The sequence below is a fragment of the Aspergillus pseudodeflectus genome, assembly GCF_044049435.1.
Source record: "Aspergillus pseudodeflectus strain CBS 756.74 chromosome Unknown BJX68scaffold_22, whole genome shotgun sequence".
NCBI lineage: Eukaryota > Fungi > Ascomycota > Eurotiomycetes > Eurotiales > Aspergillaceae > Aspergillus > Aspergillus pseudodeflectus.
Window position 1 is genome coordinate 406491 of NW_027263798.1, and position 17783 is coordinate 424273.

The window sequence follows — 17783 nt, forward strand, 5'->3', positions numbered from 1 at the left end:
GATTGAGAGATGTGCAAGGTATAGTTTTCAGTGTAGTATAATAGTACGAAGTCAACCAAGTTGTGATTTCCACATCATCGTTTCCTACCTGTTCTCATGTTATTAGCTTGGACAGAGCTATGGCACGATCAAATATTCACATTATACCGCAATGATCCATGAGTATCTCTATTGACATGCACGCTAACAACAACTATTTACAGCTCATAATTCGTTATTCGAGGACTGAGTGTATATCACTCAGCATCCTTAGGCGTCAACCCTGCGAGGTCGCGTAAACGCACGGCAAGCGGGGTTCCTCATGCTCGTTTCGTGGTCTCTAATGCCTCTGCCGTTCCAGTGAGGGACAGCTGAATGCGACCCCGAAATAGGGACTGGGTGCCGCTAACACGGCGGCTAAGTGGGTATCATGAAAAGGACAAGGCCTTTGGCGCGGTCAAAACTTTCAGACGTCGCCCTTTTTATGGGAGGGGGCAACCGCCGCAGAGGCAAGCTTACTCCTTTGTCGCAGCCAGGGCCCATAGACCTGAAATCCGACTGGGATAGGAATCATAGCAACCGCCAGGCATCCGAGCAGGGTACCTGCCCACTGGACGCCGAGGTTCTCCATCATCTGTCGCGAGAACAACGGAAAAGCACATCCGAGCGCCGATCGGAGAATTGTATTCGCAGCGATAGTCGATGCAGCTCTGCTTTGGTTAGCCATGGCCCAAGAGATCGATAGAGGAAAGGAACTTACAAGGTAGGATAGCAGTCGACGATATAGTTGAAACACTGCAGAAAGATACAGAAGATACCGAATCCAGTCAGCAGCCCCGATGCAATCGGCGCCATCCAGTGAATATCTGCTCTGTATCCGCACCAGCCGAACCAGAACAGGCCTCCTGAGAAAGCTACCGAGCCGACGATGGCTGGGGTCAAGCGCCATTCAGGAATCGGCTGGTCGTTGTTTGCTGTAAGTTTCCGTTGGTATGAGCCTTGTAGGCACAGGACGTATACGCCGCCAAGAAGTTCGCCGATGATAATGCCGATGAAAGCCAGCCCTCCGACTCCCATGTTCATGCCATATACACCTTGAAAGACGACGGGGTATGCGCCTAGCAGGGCATACATAAGCCCGTACACGAACGAGATATACAATGAGACCAGAAGGAGAATGGGCTCGGTGACCAGCATCTTCAACGGGCGCGTAAAGTTGTTTCGGAGGAGCTCAACGAATGTCACCTCGACCTCGTCTTGCTTCGCGTGAATTCCCCAGTTATGCGTTTGGCGTCGCAGCACAGCTGCCTTGTGCACGAGAATGACGGGCGCATAGGTTTCGTCCATCCAGCAGACGACCAGGACAAAGCCAAGGAAGACCATGATCGCGGAGATGTACATGATCCATCGCCAGCCAAGGGTCATAGCGATGAAGCCGCCGACAAAGGGCGCAGCGAACGGACCAATGAAGACTGCCATGCAGAAAATGGACATGACGACTCCGCGCTGCGCGGTGGAAAACAGGTCCGCGAACACGGCGGGGACGATCGAAATCGGGCTGGCGGCGAAAAGTCCGGCGAAGAATCGGGATATCATGATTGTTTGGACGTCCTTGGCCGTTGCGCAAGCGATGGTGAAGATTCCGCACCCAAAGATCCCAATGCATACTGGCAAGCGTCGTCCGATGATTTCTGACATGGGCGCCCAGGCTATGGGACCTGCTGCGAATCCAAGAACGAATAATGTAACGCCCAGTGATGCAGCTTCTCTTCCGATATTGAACTCCTCGCTGACGGATCCGATCGCTGCGGAAAATACGGCGCTTGTGAATGAATTCGCAAATGTGCTATACGAGAGGATACAAACGAGGAAGATCCTAGACATCGTCAGCAAAAGCCCTACTCTCATTGAAGATTTAAACGAACCGTCTCAGAAGTGTCCAGTTATACGGGTGTAACGGATCATTTGCACCGTCAAATTCAACGACAAACTGCTCTGGGTCAGGGAGTAATGGCGGATACTCCTTTCCAGCACCCATGGGTATCCATTCCCCGCGCGGCAGAGGGCCTCTCGTTGACCCGACCGTTGTCTTTTGCTGAAGCCGATGTGTTTCGATCCGGGCGAGTTCAAGCGAATCGGGCTGCTCTAGGGTATCGGTATCGTCGGAATAAGCGTCGCTTATTGTGTCAGCATCGGAAACGGAAAGGTCGAGGTCCTTGTCTCGGGTTGCATCTGCATGGTGGTCCATGTTTGCCCTAATTCGGCAGGGTCTATCGGGCCGAGCGCGTTTACAACAATACCGATGTAGAGTTCTCGATTGCGAATCATGCAGTTATCTTCTTTTCTCTACGAGAAACACCTCCGGGATCCAGGGCCCTTGATATAAGTGCTCCATCATTACAAAAATTTTTCTCTTTGCTATCAACCTGTCTACTCGGGTCTCGGGAAGCCCACCATGATGGAGCCATCGCGACTACATCCCGACAACACCAGGATCCATTCTTTTCCGCACAGATACCAGGAGCAAGAATCTCCTAATCTGGACCTCGAGCTCCAGCCACAAGGTACGGTACTGGTGCCATTGACCAATGAAAGTATCAAATTCAAGCGTGTGGTCGGCTACGGGCGGCAAAGTGGCTAGTGCGGACTCGGAATTGTGGCTGGAGCCGCACAAAGCCGACGATATCCTCGCAAAATCTGGGCTCGGTTATCCGCGCTCTTCTCCAGTTTTTATATACACACCCCTGGCCGTCGCGACAGTCCAGAGGCGTGTTTCGCCTCGCATGGGTCAGGACCCGGCGAAGAATTTTATAGCGTCGTATCTTGCTGTCAGCCTGTTCTATTGATAGGATGCGCCCAAGCATCTTGGATGGCAACTGAGACCTGCGCTCGTGAATTCGAGTCGGCCAGACTGAGAATTCTATACTACACTTGATATCCTGATTCTGGACTCCGGGAAGTGGATCTTTCAAATGTTCATAAGCATGGACGATAAACCGGTCATATGCCTGATGGGTGGGGCAGTTCGCGAAACGCGACCCGCCGCCAGGGCGATGATATCAAAATGCATCAAGGTGTAAACCTTGGAAGCATCGAGGAGGTCCCAGAACATTACGTATCCTTCCTGAACTGAAACAATTACGTCGAGAGCTCGGTCAAAATCTTTTGTCGATATGATGGTTTGACCTCCATTGAGAATCTGATATAGTTATACGCCCATGATTTGTCTCACAAACGCCCATACTCCTCTCCTTCGCATAACAGAAGAGCAGAAAGAGGGAGGAAACACAACGTCTCATGCTATAGAGCGCGGTGCATCCTAGCTTGATATCGCACGCGAGACAAGTTGACATCTCTCCAGGTCCATCACCTCCAGGCAACGCACGCTTCGTTTTGCCCAAGTGTTGGCGGACTACTGGATAAATGATTATCAGGTCTCAAGAAAGCTTTGAAGAAAACTGGAATAGAAAAGTAGGGCTTCTTTTCGTGCCCAACCGGGAACTAGTATTCGGCATACCCCGTCTGGCCCAGTGGAAGAACGTAGCGCAGCCCTAAATCCGTCAATGCACTTCGACTGTGGCGCGTATCTTTCTCAAAGGTCTGACATGGCGCCCCAACCCTAAAATAATGGCTCTTGACTACTACAATATGGCTGAGAGTTGAAGCCACAATTGGACACGCACAGTGCCATTGCCAGCCATTTGCCAGCAGAGCACCTTCCCCATCGATCCTCAAACCCGGAGGTCCTGGATCGCACCTTCCTTACCTGGATGTATACGTTATTGTCCAAATAGGGGAGCTACATCTTTCACCGTGGCAACGACAGGCCGCTCCTTCCTTTCTGAATATGGTTGACCGACAGCGAAAGAGGAAGGAACGACCAAGGCTTCACTAGTCGTACCTTCCATTCATTATTTGGCCCAAGACGCCTGGTAGTGTCTCTATCTTCCATGCCTACGATGACTTGACTAGGGATAGAATGCGTCGTTTAAGCGAGGTACATAACCGCTAATATTCTCCGTTAACCAGGCCTTGTACTAACCAGTCCATCCAGAAGAATATTCCCCATCTCCGGAGTACCCCGCCTATCCCTCATTCAAGATCAAACTCATTTCACGTTAGGTACATGCGTAATCAGCAAGGTTTTTCACTTCCACTCGCTTCCCCCCAGCCTCATGGTCATCCTCACTCCCCGCTTATTCGTCCTGCTCAACCTTCACTTTAGCATCTTCTCCTTCCTCTTGTTCATCTACATCCCTCTCCCCAGGAACAGCCGCCAGGTACTTCCTGGGAGGCCTGTACTGCTCCTCAACAATACTCTCCTCCTTATATCCCTTCCTCTCTTCGTAATTGAACCCACAAACTTTCGCTCTATCTGTCCACTTGCAGCCCGCACATGCACCAAGCCAGATGCCTGGAATGCGGATACTGTCTCGGAAGAGGCGCCGCCTGTTGCGAGTGCACGGTACGGCCATTTGCTTGCCACGGGACGCGATGAGGATGGCGTTTATGTAGGATGGGCGGCCGGTTAGGATCTGCGTTTCAGAAAAAGATGTTGTCAGTACATGCAACACTATTCCAAACACCAATGGCATATATCGAAAAGGGATAGCGAGGGCAGGATAGAATAGAAACTTGAAAGAAGATAGAAAACACATACCTGCTCTTCACTAAGCGCCCCCTCCCTCATAACAAAGTCATAGCACGGGTATCTCCAGACTTCCTTCTGCTTCGGGCCCTTGCATCTTTCCCAGAGTTTCGCGTTGCCCCAAGCCGTCAGGCGGACGGTGATCCAGATATCGATCTTGGACTTGGACTTAAGGTATGGAGCTGGAGACTCGGAACGGCGGACAACTTCCCAGAGCTTTCTTTTGTTCTCGCCGTGGAGGGCTTGCACAGCTGGATCGTAGCGGCGGCGGGGGACTACGGCCAGGTTGGGACTGGGGGTAGTAACGCTGTCGCTATCGGTATTGGTATCGGCCTCAGTGTCAGTCTCGGTCTCGGTCTTGGTGTTACTACTACAACTAGTAGTGTTGTTGGCGTTGATGGGGGTAAAGGTAGTGGTGGTGCGGTACTTGGTGGACATTGTGTTATTAGATTGAGAGAGAGACTTGAGAGTGGATGTGATTGCTCGAGATGGGAGAAGAGAGAACTCTGAGTGTAGAGAGTCTAAGTGAGAAGGACGTAGAGAGAAAGAGGCAGTGAATGGGAGGACCTGGAGGCAGGCTAAATATGGTGAAATACTTCCAGTGCGCATGAGCTCATGTTTGATAATTCACGCTTAGGAAGAGAAATTCTGGCAGCAATATGGTAGTATTCCCTCTACTCGAGGACTTTCCCTCCTTCTAGTTAACTCATTCATCTTTTTCCTAATTCACGCACTCTAAAAGCACACCTGGGCATAGTTCTCGCAGTGGGATCTACTAATCAGATCTTATTTAGGCCTTGGAGATAACCCTAACTGCAAGTGAATCAGGATGAGGCGTTATAAGGAAGGTGAAGGGAGAAAAGATAAAGGCAGACCCTCCATGCAGCTTTCTTACCATAATGTATATGTCCTAGAGTCACAAGATGGAAAAGAAAGAGGCTGCACTCCTCCAATAAAGGATGCCATGGTTCCTCCGTGGAGTGGAAACTGACTGGCGTTGCCAGATGGCCGGCTCTCATCCTCCTCCAACCCGGTAGCCCTTTGCTTGCTTCCCTACACTCAAATCTCTCTCGCGATTCCAAACGAGATGGTATTATTTCCCTATCTAGCTTTTCCAGATACCTGCAACGTGAATACCCTCGCACAAATGGAAAACGAGGAACAGCAACAAGACTCGCTCCTGCAACGCCGATCATGAGCACCAGAACGAAATAGTCAGACATATATCCATGTCGGTCAGAGAAAAAGGACAAAAGACAACCCGGCCTATACCACAAGAAGAAGCCCATTACATGGCTTCGCCAGTACAACACTCTACGCAACCCATCTCGCTCCGTACAACTTCACTCTCCTTGGCCATTCTCACCTCCCTCCGGGTAATCGGCCATTCCCTGATCCTGCTCATCCCCAGCAAGAACCTTTGTTCGGGGAATCTGGCCCTCGGGCATTGGTGTCCCAGGCGTCGCCGCCACAACGTTATCGTTCTCATCAACAAACTCAAAGTTATACCGCGACAGGAGATGTGGGATCGCTGAGAGCTGCGGGCCGTAGCGAGCGGTGTTATCATATAACTCGAAGAGTGGGACGGCGAGGAGTTTCATGTTCTTAGGGACGGAGAGGACCTCTACGTACACCAACAGATAAATCGTTAGCATATCACTCTTCCACGGTTGCAGGTCTAAACCCAAATAGAATAGAACGACGGAGAGGGCGCACTCACTCTTCTTCGGCAACTGGATGAAATAAAGCTTCTTGCACTCCTTGGGCCGCGTCACATGGCCCGGTAAGAACGGGTACATGAACGTTTCAAAGTTCGGTCTCCACCACTGCGCAAGCGTGTCGCCAATCTCCCAATCCTCGTTGACGCCCTCGCCCGAGAACTGCGAGCCGACGGGCGCGAGCCGCTCGTTGAGCCGTTTCTTAAAGCCTTCGATTTCGTCGTCTTCGTGGTAGAGGTAGTCGCCTGGTCTGTTCGGTCGGGATTAGTATACGTTGGTTTGGTTTGGTTTGGTTTGGTTTGGTTTGGTTTGGTTTGGTTTGGGTTGAATTGCGTTGCCCGGAGCTTGTTTGTGTTGTGCCGTGTTTAGGAAGGGGAGCGCGTACAGCTTAAAAAACGCATTCGCAATCTGCAACATCAACACATGCGGATGATTGTGCTCATGGCAAACCAGGATCCCCTCGCAGGTGCGCCTCATGCCATGTTTATCATAGTGTTCTTCCAGACGCTTCAGGCGAGCGAGCACGGAGGGGTCCTCCTCCGGTTGTGTTTCCTTGGTGCCGAATGTGTAGTTGGAGAGCGGGTAGAGGCGGATTGTCTGCGGTTGTTTGGCGGAGAAGTCCTTTGGGACAACTGGTCTGGTCATTGCGGCTTGTTAGAAGGTAGGAAGCGGTTGGCGGAGGGAGAAGGTGAGCTGGGGATTTGGAGTTGGTGGTGTGGAGGTATGGACGGGACGGGGACGGGGACAAAGAGGGACGCACTGTTGGCTGCTTTGCATGGTGGTGACGGTGGCTGTTGACATGTTGAACGGATAATAGTCAATCCGAGAGATCGCAGCGCTCAGTAGGGCAAGAGGCTCAAGAGCAATTGGCGATTAGCAGATAATTAATGGCGTACTAGGTATTGCTCGCTCAAGCTTGAGGTTTGGGTGATTGGCGCTGGAGCTCCGCGAAAACATCGGCCCGGTTCGCGTCCTGAGGCAACAAGTATACACATTCTATTGTTCGCTAGTCTATAGCTATAACAGCTGAAGAGATTCAAGAAATCTAGTTTCAACATCAATGGTTATTTCTACAAAGGGAACAACACATGCTCGCCACGCTCCACACGTCACCACCTGCACCTCAGGCAATGCAACTATAAGCAACGTATATAACCAGAGATCTAAAGTTTGGCATCAAAGTCTTCGAACTCGGTGAGATCAGTAACGGGACTAGGTCCAGTGCTGACCGCCAGACGAGCCTTGAACTCTGTGACGTTTGTGATGTATGTTGGGCCCTCGTGGGCCGTCGTTTTTCCAGTGCCGTTGGCGACAGCAGTCTCTTCCGAATCCTTCTTCGACTCAATACCCAATTGCTTCGCGGCCAATCCGAGGCTCTCTTCGATCTTCTCAAGGACCGGTGAGACTTGTTGTTCGAGTAAACTCATTTCTGTGGTTAAGAATGTTTTCACACTGGATAGGACTTGGCTGTTCTCGCTAGGGGTGACTTTCTCCAACGCGGTACCGAGACGCTCGCCGTCCACGGCGAAGCCAGCAGCTTCCAGATGCTTGTTCACAAGGGAAACTAACCGCGCCTTCTGTTCCTTGGGCTCCGCGGCTGGTACACCAGCTTGGGCCTTCAGATGAATCGAGAGCTTACCACGGGTGGTAGACGCAGGATCGATCATCTGCTTGAAGAAGTCAAGGATATCAGACTTGGTCAGGGCCCGCACACGAGCAGCGTCAGTCTCATTCTGCTGGAAGTCGTAGTATTCGGATCCAATGTGAGTCCAGAATCGGGAAGTCTCAGAGCCCAAGTTCTTGAGCTTCTCGAGTCTCTTGTTGATGACGCTACGCTTGTGGCCTTCGAACTCGTCCTCTGACATGCTTTCCAATGTCTTTCCAAAGTTTGTCAGGAAGGCGTCGATTCGTGACTCCAAGTACTGCGCCGTGCGCTCACTCTGGATAATCACGCGGTAACCAATTGTAGTCGCAGAGTAACGTGCGCCGCTCCAAACAACGTACCCAAGCTGCTCCTTGCTACGGAGTTGGTCAAAGGCGGGCTCATCAGTCATCTGGGCGAACAGAAGCAGCTTCGAGCGCAGAGCCTCGTCAGTGATGTCTCCAATAAAGAGGTAGTACTCGATGCAGTGGTTCACGTTGGCTGGGTCCTTAAGCGCGCGCTCATAGACGTAGTTAGATCCAGGAGGAATGATCATGTTGCGTCTCACGTGCCACTGGGACTGAGGCAGAGGGCGGCTCTTCAGGATAGACTCAACAGAGTCAGTCATGCGAAGAGCATCTTCCTTGTACAGGTTACCGTGCGCCAAGACTTCAATATGGTTTTGACGAAGAATCTGGGGGAAGAAGCACTGAATATCCTCGGCCTCGATATGTTCCAGCTCGCTGGAGTACTGCTCGTTGAGCCAAGACCGCTCTGCCGTGAGATACCGGGTGTAGTCTCCAACCTGGTAGTAAGGCTGCTGGTACTCGGCGTTCTTGTAGCCACGGGACAGGCGCTCCTTAATGATACGGAAGCGGTCGGGGTTTATAACCAGATCACGCATGCTCGTAATAACCTTTTCCAAGAGGACAGCCATCTTATCGTTGTATCCACCGACAGATATGTCCAGACCAAAGATACTAGCAGACAGATGATAATCCAAGCCAGCAAGCTCCGCATCGTAGGAGTACTCCACCAAAGCATCTCTGACAAGCTCACAGTACAACTTGGACTTTACGAGATTAGAAGGTGTGGCCCAGACCAGCGGGTTCCTCAGGGTAACATATACGGTGCCCTTAGGAACCCAGAAGCGGTCATCCTTCTTGAACCAAAGCCGGACATGGTCGTCGTGACGAATGAGCTTCGGGGTCTTTGCAGGCTCGGCGATTTCCTTCTTCTCCACCGAGAGCCTTGTCGGTACAAACTCGTTCTTATGAGGCATATGCAGCTCGGATAGGCGAGTGTTCGGGTTAGTGTCCAACGCAGCCCGGATCTCCGCCATGAGATCTCGGGGAACATCCTCGACCTTGTACTCGGTTCCGTACCATTTTTCCTTCTGGTCCCAGTCGCCTGGGAAATCCTGGGCGACAATAATCATCTTGAAGTTGTCGGCGCGGAGGTACGAGAAGGCTTTCTTGATCCCCTCTGCATCAAACTTTCTCAAGAGAGAGCCACTGAGAAGCCACTCGCGAGGCAACGGCTTCTGCATGACAGTACTCAGACGGCTTGTGAAGCGGCTGGCAGGAGATTTTTGCTTGAACCGGAATTCCACCTCAGCCAGGTTCTTCATTTCATCGAAAATCCACTCCTCCGGCTCCCGTTCCTTGATCATTGCAATGTACTCAAAAATAACCTTCACAACCTCCTGGTACTGCTTCAGACCCTCCTGCGTCAACCTCACGCTGACAGTAAAGAAGGCGGCTCCAGGGCAGACGGGCATCACGCCCGCAGACAATCCATTAGCCCAGCCCTTCGCTTTGATATATGCCAAAATACTGCCCGGACCCTCGTGCCCAATGAGATGGCTAATGTATCGGCTCGGCTGCGTCTCATACAGCTGCTCCTCGTCCAGGAACGGGAAGTAAATATCCACCGAGCGCGAGTCCATCACAGGCTTAGCAAAGATCTGTTTACACATGTCATTCGACTGCCAGATTGGAATGTCGTCCCACCGGTTCTGCGGCAGATCCTTATTCTTCACATCCGCAAACAATTGCGACACCCACTGCTCCATCTCGTCTAGCGACTCGCGTCCCAGCACCACTAGCTTCATCCTGTTGGCCGAATAATGCTTTTCATAGAACTTCATGAACTCATTGCGAACATCTATGCCCCGCTTCTGCGGCTCCTCCTTAAGCGTCTGCAGATTTCCCGTCGAGAAATGATTATAGGGATGCTCCGGGTTGGACAGTGACTTGTTCAACTGCATCAAGCGCCACAGATCACTCTGGAGATTCTTCTTGTTTTCGGAGTCTACGGCCCGCATCTCACGGTCGAGTGTATTCTCTAAGAAAAGTGGTGCGACGAAAAATTGCGCGAAGCGATCAAGAGCGCCATACAGAGGCGACTTTGTGCTCGATTCGGAATCTGACAATGCAGGCGTGCTATTTGTTCCGTTGGGGGTAGATTGGCCGCTCGATGTTTCCCCAGAGGTACCTGTCGCAGACACTTCGAAAAAATAGTTTGTTTCAGTGCCAGCGGTGTAAGCGTTGGACGATCCGGAGTGGGAGGCAAGGTATTGGTTGTATGCGTTTTCTTTCGGGTACTATCACAACAGCGATGGTTAGATCTGACGACTCAAAAAAGTTCAAAAAAGAAGCGCACCTTCTCAGTTCCCATGAACAGCATGTGTTCCAAACCATGGGCAAGACCTTGTAAGTCCGGTGGATCACTAAAACTTCCCACATTGACATCCATGGCCGCGGCAGCTTTGTCTGTCTCCGGATCGTGGACCAACAGAGCCTCCAGCTTGTTGCGTAGCTGGATGACCCGGTAAGAGCGGTCATCCAGGGATGGCTTTTCCAGCCCCTCTGTTAGGCGCTCAACCGATCTCATTGTCATATTCCTTGTGTTTTTTGTGGACTGAAGAACGGAAAGGCGGTTCTGATGCGGAATGCGCAAAGGAAGAAAGGGCGAGCGAAGAGGGTGAGAGGGCGATCGTGCGAGAGCGGAATAAGAAAGACGGGCGACCGACAGGAAGGCAGCGCCGACGACAAGGGAGGGGCGATAAGCAGAGGATGGACAGTATAAGGAAGCGTTGGCGATGGACGGGCCTCTGTTGTTCCACACGCGAAGAGCTGCAGCAGAGGACCTTGCGGACGGCATAAAAGGGAGTGCGCCGCGAGGAAGATCAGGTGTGTTTCTCCTGGGAAGGTGGCCCGGAACGATCAGTCGGTGGCTGGAAAGTAAGCAGGCGCAGCCTCTTTAGTCAATATTGACCAGGAGGAATGGAAACTGGGCAAGGATAGAATGAGGCAGGGAGATAAAGAAGTGAGCCCGAATGGTGTGCGTGCGGGCTTGGAACGCACGCCACAACAGCTCGGGATGAGTAACTCAGGAAGAGGCAAAAAATGCAATAGAGCCCAATGGTATGAAATAGTGGAATGTGGACTTCAATAGTACCTCGCGTGATTATTGCAAGGGGTCTTTGGAGCAAGACATGTGCGATCTCATCGGCATCTCAGCGGGGCGGTGAGCCTGAGCCTCGGACGAGACGGTCCCAGGATGGAGGATCTGGATGAATCCATCTCTCGACGATGTTGACGCCAACAAAAGTGGCTCTTTGGTCGCCAATTGATTGGCTGGTGCGAGCTGTGGCCGGGAGTCTTCCATAGCGAGGCTGGGGTCTGGGGAAGCCATCCATGCCAGACTGATTCGCGGGGCCGAAGTTGGAGCCTCGCGTTGAAGTTGAAGAAAAGGGGGGAAAGAAGAGCCGCATTTTAATCAGGCTACATATTGCTCATCTTATATACTCGGCATTCGTACCTGCTCCGGCCCGTGGCCATTGCCTTGCAGATCGAATCATACAGTGGCCAATGGATCGTGCCACCTTTTGCCCGGTGGTAGCTCTAGCGAGATTACCTGGTTACGCTCATCTAATCATCGTCCACTCAGGTTGTAAGAATGGGAGCCATCAAAATTTACCAATGAACTGCCTGGCGATCAGATGCCATGGAATCAATTTAAGCCGCTCTATGCAGCTTACGCTAAGCACGGAAGTTCTCGTAACTGGCAGGACAAATAGCAACCAGAACTGCTGCGCAACCCCCAACGATTTAATTAGAAGATAGGGAAGACAGTAAATATGTTGCAACGGTAACCATAATTACTTCCTTGAATTAACTAGCAGAGCCCAAAACAAGATGTATGTACATTCCGTGATGTCATCGATGTACTTCCTTCACATTATCCCAGGAATCAACACTGTCAAAGCCTTGCAGCATAAGAGTCACTCCAGACCAAACACCGAGATAGCATCATCCCGTCAACCTAAGCCGGGCACTCATCCGCACAAAGTGTAAGGATCTGATCCGAATTCGGCTCACAAGTCTTGACCTGACTGCCAGCGGGCTGCGTGCCAGTGGGCCAGCAAATAGTCGGGCAGTCCTCATTCTCCGACGAGACAGAGAGGATCTTGCCCTGGAACGCAGTCCCAAAGACAGTGGACAGATCATACCAAACTTGGTTCGGGTCCAGGGTATACGCAAAGTTCAGCTGCGGGCTGCCGTCGTAGAGGCCGTTGGGCCGGCGGGAGATCTTGAGCGAGATACCTCCCGAGGCTGGGTCGCGGTGGAACTGCTCGCTGTAGGACTGGCCGGGGTTGATAGTGTGGACTTGGCTGATGGAGCCGCCGACGGACCAGAGGTACATCTTTGCAAGGCAGTTGTTGGTTACCTTCGCGGAGCCAAAGGCGCTGGCGAGCGGGGCGAGGGCCGCGAGAGAGACGACTGCGAGGCTTGGGAGGTGCATTTTGATCTTTGAGAGATTTGGAAGTAGGTGCAAGTGGATTCAGCGATAGTTTCCGTGAAAGGCTTGATGGAGAGGAAGATGTTGTGTCTGAATCGAGGGAGGAATACCATCCTTATATAGGTTTTGCTCTCACTGCAACATGCATGCTTGAACCGGCGAGCTCTCCCTTCCAGTCACTGTTGTCTCTCACCGTATCTTCTGACTTAACTCAGGCCACCAGCCCGGGCAAGACGACGATCGCATCTCAACCTCAAGGTACCAAAGGTAGGGCTGGGGACCCCACGGATACGGCAGCCTGACGTCCCTCGCAGGCGCTAGACATGGCGAGAAGCCATGAGATTGGCCATGTCGTGGAGTATACGAGCCTCGACAATCAGACAAGACTCATCCAGCGGGGCTGTGGTGAGACAGTTACATCCTGCGCAGGAAAGTCCACGATCGGAGACTAGTCATCTTGCTGCTAGGATATGGGCAGGCTGGATGGAGCCCAATCATGCATCGCGTGAGTGAAGCTGGCATGAACTAGCTTTACAGATGTCTCAGGAGTTGTTCACGAACATCCGGAGTAGGTAGGGTGTGGAAAAGTGCCACGGATCTGATCCTGGTTCCCTGGTCCCCAAGGAAGCTCACGTATTGGCAGCCCGTGTTAGTCTGCATTTTTTTTGTCTCAGTCATCATCTGACTTGGAGCTATGATGGCTTCATGCAAGTCTAGGGAGAGACAGGGTATCGGCAGGTAAGGTCAGACCACGGTTAGAACGAGAGAGGGGAGGTGAGACCCTCAGCCCCCGCAAGAAGGTCAGTGCCAAGGTGTGGGGAGCTTCGGAAGAGATAAATATCGGATATTTGGTTAAAAATCATGAGGAGTGAAGAAGGCACTAAAGACATGCAAGCGAGTCGCTCGTTCGCCATGTTTCACTCTCCGCGCTGATCATTTCAAGCCATTCCCACCGTTCCCGATGGACCTCACTGAACACGAAGAAACAAGACAAATCAAGTCCATCAACCAAATATTCCAAATCGCCGCAATTGAATGAAATCATAAAGTAATAGAAAGCGCATCATGGGCTCGCTCTCGAAAGTCCTGCACCCGTCTCATCCTATGTCAACTAACGGCTCGCCGGCTTCTCTTCGTCCGTCTCATCGCTATCAGGCGGTTCAGCCCGCTGTTGGATCCATTGGAAAACCTCGTCTTTGTGGTGCATCAGCATCTCACTGAGCCCGGCTTTTGGTGATTGGAGAAGGTGCCCGTAGCGTTTGGATGGCTTGCGCCGGTCTGTACTCTTCCAGACACCATGTGCGTGCGAAACAAAGACAAGCGAATTCTTCCCAAGTCAGCAAGGCTTGGTTATTGAAGGGATGAGGGTAACTTACGTCTTTGTACCATCTCGACAACCAAACTTGCGTGGACGAAGCAACTGCACGAACCGGATTCTCCGCAACAAATGATATGACTCCGTTGATCCGCTGGTATAATGTCTCTGCTGCGAGTTTTAGCTTCCCCATATCAGAACTGCCCGAAGTCACTTACCTCTATTGATTAAAAGATTGGCAACCCCGAAAAATGCATTCCCGATTCCGATAAAGAACACTTCCGTCGCTTCATTAGGGCTAGAATCAGATATTAGTATCAGTCTAGAGGCCTAGAAGCAGCGCACAATCTTACTCGATATAGTTATCCCACAAGTATCCTGCCAACTCTTCAGTCGCTGTTGGCCGATTTTCATCCTCTCCCTCGTATCTATTATGTGTCTGTAGATTTGTCAGTTAGTACGAAAAAAAAATACCTATACGTCTACACTTACCGGGTCTGTTGTGACATGTTTTGGGATGTTCACGTCAATCACGGCATAACCCTTGCCAATAGCCCACTCAACATAATCCTTCATGACATCAGCCTTGTTTCAGTCAGCGCAGCCGTTGTAGCCGAAGAGCGCTCCACTTACAAGCCAGCAGTTGTGCGCCTCCAGTCCGTTAGTCACTGGGTGGGGCAGTCCCATTATTTCAGGTCTAATCCTCGTGAGATATGGACAATATTTCTGCAAGAAAGTGATACTCACGGATCATGGAAGAAGACCAGTAGCGGAGTGGCCGTATGGTAATTCGGACTTCAAGATATCAGTATCATCCGTTGCCCTCGGTTCGCTTACGCCTACCTAGCCAGGACTTGATTCTCAAATGATTTCGATATCGAAGTTCGATAGATGTACAGAGACGTCAGTCGATGATTGTCATAAAGCTGCTTAGCCTGGTATGCGCGAATGACATCTACAGTCTGGTCAGCCCTATGGTCCATATTCACTCATTTGGCACCTACCATGAAGCCTATCGGTCCAGAGCCCTTCCCCTTGAGGCCCCTTTGGATACATGCAGTGCCAGTAGCTGGACTGAATCATGATCACACGCCTCACAGTGGAAACTGCCATATCCGAAGGGGAAGTGGAGTGGAGTCGATCTGGCGGATCTCCCATGAGTGTCTTGGTGACAGCGAGGGCGGATTTTGAGATGGATCTGAAGTTGTAACCTCCCTAGAATTACCGGTCAGCTTGCTCAAGACATCATAAAGGGATGCTGCTAACCTCTAAGCACACGGCAACTTTTCCATGAGCAAGCGTCATCAACATATGTGTCATGTGAGCGTAGCAAGCCGGTGTGACAAAACAACCTCCCAGCTCATCACCTACGGCGGCATCAAAACCGGAGGCGACTATAGAAGTTAGCCGAAGTTTGATGCGGGGAGTAGGGAACACGTACTAATCACCAAATCGGGGTTGAACTCTTGAGCGATAGGCATAACCACCTGTTGGAAGGCATACATGTAGTCGCCATCACCCATTCCTTGACTAGGCCAGGGTATGTTGACATTCCTGTGGCACCGTCAGTCGTGGGTTACAGATGGCATCATGAGAACAATCGACAAACCTTCCCACGCCTGCATCAGCACCGCAGTGGTCCCAGTCACCTTCGTCTCCTCCAGGGTAGAATTTCCCATCCTGGTAAACATGGAGCGAGATGTACAGAACATTAGGGTCGTCGTAGAATGCTTTCTGAATCCCGTTTCCTAAAGGATGTGAGCGCTGGGTATATTCGTGTTTCCTTGAGGGATATAATTACCGTGATGAACATCCCTTTACCAGTCAGTAAGTTACGTTTATCAGGCGCCTAGGGTACGTAGGACATACCAGTCAAGAATCAAGATTTTCCTGCAGCTATCGCCCAGCTGTTTCTGACAAACGCGCGCCGCGACAGAGACGTTATTAAAAAGGCAAAATCCCATTGTCTTGTCATGCTCAGCGTGATGACCAGGAGGGCGGATGACGGCAATAGCATTTTTCACTTTGCGAGTAGCGACAGCTAAGCATGTTTCGATCGCGCCTCCCACAGACAGCAAGGACGAAGCAAAAGTGAGTTTGTTGAAATATATGGAATCACGAGTGTGTTCCAGCTCAATAAGTTGTTCGTCAGACATATCTGTAGAGTTATTAGAAGAAAATACGGCGTAGACCAGGCAGTGTCCATACCTTTTGTGCTCTCGACAAAAGCATAATGTTCGGTTGTGTGGACGAGAGATATCTCTTCCTCGGTCGCGTTGCGGGCATTGATTCGTCTGAGAGGTCGCGCTACAAGCGGTCTCGTAGATTCTATATCGTCAACGAGCCCTGCACGACAGAGCTCCTTGAAGATGTAGTAGATTCTCCTCGGATCTTCCGGGTGCACATCTGAGGTTGGTCGGACTTCACAGTGGTAACGCATCTGAACATCGTAACAGAGCCCTGATGGCAACGAAGCAAGTGGAAGACCAACGTGGGCGACCTCATCGTCATCGGACCAGTCTGAATTCTCCTCTGCAACGCTGTCCTGCTGTTCTTGAGCGTCCGCAGCAGTAGAACCTGCAGGACCGGCTGAACCTTGAGCGTCTTTAGAGGACACTGCCCCCTGCTTGTCTATCAAGACGCTCGCTTCTACTGACATTGAGTTACCAGATTGAGTAATCTCAGGCATTTGTACAGGCTGGCTCAGTAGAGGTGGTGCAAGATATGGGTCGGATTCCCCGTTTAAATGGCCAGAAACTCTCTGCTTGGAGGCCCCATCCGTGATTAGATGGTTTGAAGGAGCAGGGTGGGCATGGGGAAGTGCCTCGCCCATGACGGTATCTTCATCCTCTCCCATGGTCATTGAAAGGGAGCTTGTTTAACTTTGCTTTGTCTCCCTTGTCACGTGAAAGAAACCAGGTGCACTAGCACTTCATGACCAGCCTGGCAGTGAAGAAGAAGGGAGTACTTCAATGCTGGAACTGAATAACTGAATCTCGCACCCAGGATAAGGGAGATGATGGCTGGCAGGCCCTATCTGAGGTGGACAAAGGGAGAGGACCCCAATAAAGCGCCTGGCAGTTCGGATATAGGATGAGAACAAAAGCCGAGAGTCAAAGATAGAATAGTAGTTGAGTGGTAGGCGGAGAACGAGGCGATGGGGCAGGAACTAGATAGCTCTAGGCGCAAAACCCAAATGTCCGCAGGTCAAGAGCAAGTCTCAACCATTGCATAGCAAAGCAACGCAGGTCAAGAAAAAAAAATTGCTGGGCCCAGTAGTGTCGGCGCTTAAACACATCAAATTCAAGAAAGAAAGCTGAAACTTAAGGGCCACGGCGCGCGCACCGAATGGGGATGCTCTAGACTGGGAGTTTGGTTGATGGAGCTTCTACGACCGAGTTTACGGCGGGAGCTGCCAAAAGTGCCATTCACGTGACCCGCTCTCCCCCAGGATATACAATCCTCAGCGATTGAGCAAGTATGCCCCCTGGAATAGTTCTACAGGTGAATTTACATGGTTCTAAGAAGATTGCAGTGAGTCTACTAGTACTACATCAGTCATTACTCTTCTTGTGCAGCCCATTCAACAAAGCCATCGAGACTAGGGGTTATATCGATAGAGAAACATTTTAAATCTAAATGTTGGGAAACTGACGAGTTCAATCGTGTATTTGT

General features: G+C 51.2%; 5 protein-coding genes across 5 annotated transcripts; all 5 read right to left on the reverse strand.

Annotated features, from left to right (window-relative positions):
* Nucleotides 1–11: 11 nt before the first annotated feature.
* On the reverse strand, nucleotides 12–2339 carry BJX68DRAFT_237673 (MFS transporter). The gene is made up of 3 exons (XM_071040227.1): nucleotides 1905–2339; nucleotides 740–1855; nucleotides 12–689 (listed from the first exon to the last, which is right to left on the reverse strand). The coding sequence occupies exons 1-3, from the start codon at nucleotides 2225–2227 to the stop codon at nucleotides 446–448; spliced, it is 1683 nt and encodes a 560-aa protein (XP_070898985.1). The 5' UTR covers nucleotides 2228–2339; the 3' UTR covers nucleotides 12–445.
* Nucleotides 2340–5638: 3299 nt separating this feature from the next.
* On the reverse strand, nucleotides 5639–7252 carry BJX68DRAFT_237676 (cleavage and polyadenylation specificity factor subunit 5). Its single transcript, XM_071040228.1, has 4 exons — nucleotides 7106–7252; nucleotides 6731–6982; nucleotides 6348–6595; nucleotides 5639–6251 (listed from the first exon to the last, which is right to left on the reverse strand). Exons 1-4 carry the CDS (start codon nucleotides 7144–7146, stop codon nucleotides 5971–5973), a joined length of 822 nt encoding a protein of 273 aa, XP_070898986.1. The 5' UTR covers nucleotides 7147–7252; the 3' UTR covers nucleotides 5639–5970.
* Nucleotides 7253–7508: 256 nt separating this feature from the next.
* On the reverse strand, nucleotides 7509–10882 carry BJX68DRAFT_267075 (a-pheromone processing metallopeptidase Ste23; the record flags this gene model as incomplete). Its single annotated transcript, XM_071045702.1, has 2 exons — nucleotides 7509–10592; nucleotides 10652–10882. The coding sequence occupies 2 exons, from the start codon at nucleotides 10880–10882 to the stop codon at nucleotides 7509–7511; spliced, it is 3315 nt and encodes a 1104-aa protein (XP_070898987.1).
* Nucleotides 10883–12316: 1434 nt separating this feature from the next.
* On the reverse strand, nucleotides 12317–12796 carry BJX68DRAFT_267076 (putative BYS1 domain protein; the record flags this gene model as incomplete). Its single annotated transcript, XM_071045703.1, has 1 exon — nucleotides 12317–12796. One exon carries the CDS (start codon nucleotides 12794–12796, stop codon nucleotides 12317–12319), a length of 480 nt encoding a protein of 159 aa, XP_070898988.1.
* Nucleotides 12797–13599: 803 nt separating this feature from the next.
* Nucleotides 13600–17550, reverse strand: hdaA (histone deacetylase hdaA). The gene is made up of 15 exons (XM_071040229.1): nucleotides 16317–17550; nucleotides 15978–16266; nucleotides 15910–15923; nucleotides 15718–15856; nucleotides 15550–15662; nucleotides 15375–15502; nucleotides 15113–15323; nucleotides 14952–15063; nucleotides 14856–14903; nucleotides 14742–14805; nucleotides 14601–14693; nucleotides 14462–14547; nucleotides 14327–14406; nucleotides 14170–14276; nucleotides 13600–14120 (listed from the first exon to the last, which is right to left on the reverse strand). The coding sequence occupies exons 1-15, from the start codon at nucleotides 16969–16971 to the stop codon at nucleotides 13905–13907; spliced, it is 2355 nt and encodes a 784-aa protein (XP_070898989.1). The 5' UTR covers nucleotides 16972–17550; the 3' UTR covers nucleotides 13600–13904.
* Between the last annotated feature and the right edge of the window lie 233 nt (nucleotides 17551–17783).

What these genes read in the sequence shown, in the direction of transcription:
- hdaA (XM_071040229.1), bottom strand. Translation starts at nt 16,971, where the DNA reads ATGACCATGGGAGAGGATGAAGATACCGTCATGGGCGAGGCACTTCCC. An exon ending in GCTGATGCAGGCGTGGGAAG is followed by an intron (nt 15,663 to 15,717) that starts GTTTGTCGATTG and finishes ACGGTGCCACAG; the next exon opens with GAATGTCAACATACCCTGGC. An exon ending in TGTCGAGATGGTACAAAGAC is followed by an intron (nt 14,121 to 14,169) that starts GTAAGTTACCCT and finishes TGACTTGGGAAG; the next exon opens with AATTCGCTTGTCTTTGTTTC.
- BJX68DRAFT_237676 (XM_071040228.1), bottom strand. Translation starts at nt 7,146, where the DNA reads ATGTCAACAGCCACCGTCACCACCATGCAAAGCAGCCAACA. An exon ending in GCGAATGCGTTTTTTAAGCT is followed by an intron (nt 6,596 to 6,730) that starts GTACGCGCTCCC and finishes CCGACCGAACAG; the next exon opens with ACCAGGCGACTACCTCTACC. An exon ending in CATCCAGTTGCCGAAGAAGA is followed by an intron (nt 6,252 to 6,347) that starts GTGAGTGCGCCC and finishes TGGTGTACGTAG; the next exon opens with AGGTCCTCTCCGTCCCTAAG.
- BJX68DRAFT_237673 (XM_071040227.1), bottom strand. Translation starts at nt 2,227, where the DNA reads ATGGACCACCATGCAGATGCAACCCGAGACAAGGACCTCGACCTTTCC. An exon ending in AACTGGACACTTCTGAGACG is followed by an intron (nt 1,856 to 1,904) that starts GTTCGTTTAAAT and finishes GACGATGTCTAG; the next exon opens with GATCTTCCTCGTTTGTATCC. An exon ending in GTCGACTGCTATCCTACCTT is followed by an intron (nt 690 to 739) that starts GTAAGTTCCTTT and finishes TAACCAAAGCAG; the next exon opens with AGCTGCATCGACTATCGCTG.